The sequence below is a fragment of the Contarinia nasturtii genome, unplaced genomic scaffold (assembly GCF_009176525.2).
Source record: "Contarinia nasturtii isolate CC-2019 unplaced genomic scaffold, AAFC_CNas_1.1 Cnas_scaffold_3723, whole genome shotgun sequence".
Classification (NCBI taxonomy): domain Eukaryota; kingdom Metazoa; phylum Arthropoda; class Insecta; order Diptera; family Cecidomyiidae; genus Contarinia; species Contarinia nasturtii.
The window spans coordinates 1-2,658 of record NW_022201020.1 but is presented as its reverse complement, the minus strand read 5'-3'; the positions used below and the strand labels follow the sequence as shown (position 1 = coordinate 2,658).

General features: G+C 38.5%; 2 protein-coding genes across 2 annotated transcripts; one reads left to right on the top strand and one right to left on the bottom strand.

Moving 5' to 3' along the window:
* Nucleotides 1-568: 568 nt before the first annotated feature.
* On the top strand, nt 569-1,296 carry LOC116350139 (histone H1-II-like). The gene has a single exon (XM_031781875.1). It carries the CDS (start codon nt 602-604, stop codon nt 1,262-1,264), a length of 663 nt encoding a protein of 220 aa, XP_031637735.1. The 5' UTR covers nt 569-601; the 3' UTR covers nt 1,265-1,296.
* Nucleotides 1,297-1,930: 634 nt separating this feature from the next.
* LOC116350138 (histone H3) lies at nt 1,931-2,382 on the bottom strand. The gene has a single exon (XM_031781874.1). It carries the CDS (start codon nt 2,348-2,350, stop codon nt 1,940-1,942), a length of 411 nt encoding a protein of 136 aa, XP_031637734.1. The 5' UTR covers nt 2,351-2,382; the 3' UTR covers nt 1,931-1,939.
* Between the last annotated feature and the right edge of the window lie 276 nt (nt 2,383-2,658).

The window sequence follows — 2,658 nt, the reverse complement described above, 5'->3', positions numbered from 1 at the left end:
TGTATATTTTTTTCATAAATTCATTACTTCTTAATTGAACCAATGCGTTCAATCCACTTTTTATAATGATATCTTTAATAAACTTACGCAAAAACACAAAACGACTTGATCACATTTACACTATCGAAAATCGTTATAAAAGTCGTTTTAGACTAGGGGCTTTTATCTTCAAATGTATACGATTTATACTGTAAATAGTGAACTATATTGCAGAATCATCTGTAATACGCGCAAATAAATGTGCATAACTGCATATATTTGGTGTATATTTCGTGTATATTTCGTCTATGGCATGTTTTTTCATTCTCTTTTGTGCGGATCTTCTTCGATTCTGTGTAGCTATACTGTGTATGTGTGTACACTGCAGTTTGAAATACATCTTATTCACTGGTATAGGCGAGAAATTTTAATCGTATATATGATGAATAGGACGTGAATATTGTGTATAAATTTGTATGAACGAATGATGAAAGCCCCTAGGTTTTAGATCGGTGCGTTCCGAAAGGAACGGTCCCAGTCAATGTACCAAGTGACGTGCATTGTGCCACTCATACGTTTGTTTACTGTCTATAATAAAGCAAATACTCAAAGCGAAATTAAAATGGCCGACTCAGCACCAGCCCCAGCACCAGCAGCCGCTTCACCAGCAAAAGCGCCAAAAACCAAAGCTCCAAAAGCCAAGAAACCAGCATCGAAACCAACCCATGCACCAACCGCTACATTGGTCAACGACGCAATCAAAGCACTGAAAGAACGCGGTGGCTCATCCTTGCAAGCAATCAAAAAGTACATCACCGTCAACAACAAGGTTGATGCCGAAAAATTGGCTCCATTCATCAAGAAGTACTTGAAGGGTGCCGTCGAAAAGGGAACATTGGTTCAAACCAAAGGCAAAGGCGCCTCAGGTTCATTCAAATTGTCGGCCGCTGCTCTTAAACCAAAGGTCGAGAAGAAGAAGCTAGTGAAGAAGGCTGTCAAACCGGAGGAACCAAAGGCAGCAAAGAAACCAGCCGCCAAGAAAGAAGGAGCAAAGAAGAAGCCAGCAGCGAAGAAAGCCGCCGCAGGCACCGCTAAAGTAGCAAAGAAAGCCGGTACACCAAAAGTGAAATCGGTCAAACCAAAGGTGAAGGCTCCATCAAAAGCAAAAGCAGCTAAACCATCGAAACCGGCTGCAGCAAAGAAGCCAAAGGCAACTAAGCCAAAAGCAGCCAAGAAACCAGCTGCAGCAAAGAAGCCAAAGGTGGCAAAAGCACCAAAAGCTTAATTTGGTTTTAATAACGAAAGCAATTTCAAAAAACAGTCTATTTCAGGGCTAACAAATACTTTTTTTATAAAGAATTCATTAGAAAATCAAACATTATAAACATCAGTCAATCATTTTTATTTAAAAATGAATATGGTACCAATATTTTATAGGTATACGACCATGCTAAATACAAAATTTAAAAAAAATCATCATAATAAGAAGATAGAGAAAAATTATGTTTTTCTCTCTAATTAAATAAAGTCAGCCTGTGGCTAGTAAACATTGTCTACTATTAACATCTAATCGTCTAAATAACTTTAAAATTACAACGAAAAATTGTGATATTTCCAATATAGTAATAATTGTAAAGAAATAATAAATGTATCTATCTAATTGGAAGATTTTCTAAATCTAAATTGTAATTTTCTTAAATTCAGATTGCAAGTTGATATTTTCGTTTGTACGAAATGCGGTAAATATCATTGCAAAAAAAATAATGGAAATTTTGGTACCCTATTCAATTTATATTATGCTATTATTTTCTTGCAATCAATTTTTTTTTTATTGGAACATCGATTTCTCCAATATATCAAGGAAATTTGTTTTATGTGTAAATGATTTAAGATTCTTTATAAGATATTTGTTGGTAGCCCTGAAAAGGGCTGTTTTTTTTGAATTGTTTTCTTGTTCAATTTAAGCACGTTCACCACGGATACGACGGGCCAATTGGATGTCTTTTGGCATGATTGTGACACGTTTGGCGTGGATGGCGCACAAGTTTGTGTCTTCGAATAAGCCGACCAAGTAGGCTTCGCTGGCTTCTTGCAAAGCGAGAACAGCTGAGCTCTGGAAACGCAAATCGGTCTTGAAATCTTGAGCGATTTCACGAACCAACCGTTGGAATGGCAATTTGCGGATCAACAATTCAGTCGATTTTTGGTAACGACGGATTTCACGAAGAGCGACTGTTCCTGGACGATAACGATGTGGCTTCTTCACACCTCCGGTGGCTGGAGCGCTTTTACGAGCGGCTTTGGTTGCCAACTGCTTACGTGGTGCCTTTCCACCAGTTGATTTACGAGCGGTTTGCTTTGTACGGGCCATTGCTTCTTCTTTTTACTTTGACGTTTACTCAGCGAGAGTCGAACACAAAATGAATAACGGAGCACCGAACGCGCGTTCTATTTATACTATTTCACGCAGGAGAAGTGACGCTACGATCGTTCTCCTTACATCGATTGCGGTAGTGGGGATGACGCGTAAAAGGTATAAATAGAGTGCCGTTTCTGCAGTGAGTATCAGTTCGAGTTTGTCTCTCGTTGAGTAAAGAACATTTAAAAAATCTAAATCAAAATGACTGGCCGCGGTAAAGGAGGAAAAGGATTGGGAAAAGGTGGCGCAAAACGTCATCG

Bases quoted from the DNA above. Each gene is read 5' to 3' on its own strand.
- LOC116350139 (XM_031781875.1), top strand. From the start codon at position 602: ATGGCCGACTCAGCACCAGCCCCAGCACCAGCAGCCGCTTCACCAGCA.
- LOC116350138 (XM_031781874.1), bottom strand. From the start codon at position 2,350: ATGGCCCGTACAAAGCAAACCGCTCGTAAATCAACTGGTGGAAAGGCA.